Source organism: Gavialis gangeticus, unplaced genomic scaffold, assembly GCF_001723915.1.
Source record: "Gavialis gangeticus isolate Ggan-Ray unplaced genomic scaffold, GavGan_comp1, whole genome shotgun sequence".
Lineage (NCBI taxonomy): Eukaryota > Metazoa > Chordata > Crocodylia > Gavialidae > Gavialis > Gavialis gangeticus.
In genome coordinates, this window is record NW_017729032.1 from 181452609 (window position 1) to 181454025 (window position 1417).

The 1417-nt window shown below is 45.4% G+C and overlaps 1 protein-coding gene across 4 annotated transcripts in view; it reads left to right on the top strand.

The window, feature by feature from the left end:
• CDKL5 (cyclin dependent kinase like 5) overlaps positions 1–1417 on the top strand; it is a 174801-nt gene that overhangs the window by 74681 nt on the left and 98703 nt on the right. For all 4 annotated transcript variants that reach the window (XM_019524247.1, XM_019524250.1, XM_019524248.1 and 1 more), the window contains exon 3: positions 970–1015. In XM_019524247.1, the coding sequence (XP_019379792.1) occupies positions 970–1015 (46 nt within the window). The remainder of the gene's footprint in view (positions 1–969; positions 1016–1417) is intronic.

Consider the following 1417-nt stretch of genomic DNA (forward strand, 5'->3'; position numbering starts at 1 on the left):
TTGGGAGGGTGGGGGCAGGGCAGGGTAGGGAGTGGGGTGGTAGATCCTGGGGTGCCCTTTACTTACAAAAAGTGTTCTTCACCATGAAAAGGTTGGAGATCACTGCCTTAGTGAAGCTTTTGTATCCCGACACAGCTTTTAACTTGCCAGCATGTGGAGAGCCCACAGCTTCTCCATGCACCAGCAAGTAAAAAGGGCATTATGGGAAGCATGGCATTAGAGACTGGTCCTTGATGCCTGGCTCCCCACAGCTACATGATTGGGATCTGACAAATTTGTTCATAGATTCCAAAAATTGTCCATCCTGCCATCCACTTCTGGCAGGGCCAGGATACATCTTTTTTCAACTTGCTAGTGTGTAGCAAGTGCATCAGCTGATCAGCTTGCTTTGTGTTAGTGCCTGAAGCCACTGTGCAACCTTATGCCAAATATGCCACATGTTCAATTTAAAGGGCAATGTAATCCAGGCACAAAGATGTTCCACATTAAATGTGGAACATCTTCGTGGCTGGTTTGACATGTTATCGTGCCATAAATAGGCTAAACGTGTGGCATTTTACACTTTATCACACAATAAATGTAACATCTGCTAGGGCCCCACATCCATTAAATAAGTGCCCCAACTTCCAGAATAGCAGAATAATGAGAACTCCAAGTGCTCAGTTCTTTAAAAAATAATAATTTATTTTTATGAATACAAGTTGTTGGTGTTTATGCTTTTTGTGTTTTGAAGTCAGGGAAGTTAATCATAGTGTATTTGCTGAATATACTTGGACAGCCTGGTTCACCCTATCAGTGATATTCCAGTGATATTCACTGGATTCTATTTTAATTCTTTTTTGCTTGTTTCTATGTGCCTCTGGCAACGTAGAGTGAAAATAATGTATTTAGTCTGAATATTTTATTTGATTGATCTAATACCTACAGAAAAATATTGTTCATTTCAGTTTTCTTGTCTTTGTTTTATAGGAGACACATGAGATTGTGGCCATCAAGAAATTCAAAGACAGTGAAGGTAATATTTTCCTCTGTGTGACTCTTCATGTAAATAAGGAGCATCAAAGATCCGGCCTGCAGAACAGTGTCGTCTGGCTTCGGGGGATTTCTGAAGGGGCTAGAAATTGGGGGACTGGCATAGGTGGCAGAAGGCTGGGGCTAACGGGGCTTAGCCCCCCCAAATGTGGGGCAGCAATGGCAGCACATAGGGCTGCAGGGAAGCCCAGGGTTGGTTTTCTGGATGGCTACAGCAAAGGGGCAGGGGCATGCACAGACACAGACATACAGCCCAGCAGCATGTGAAGCACTGCCCAGCACAGCATGCTAGTCTGTCATGGGGAAGTGGCATGGGGGGCAGATGGAGGCCCCTGTGGTGAGGGAGGGAGTGGGATGGGGCTGGGGTGAATGGGGCCCTGTGGCT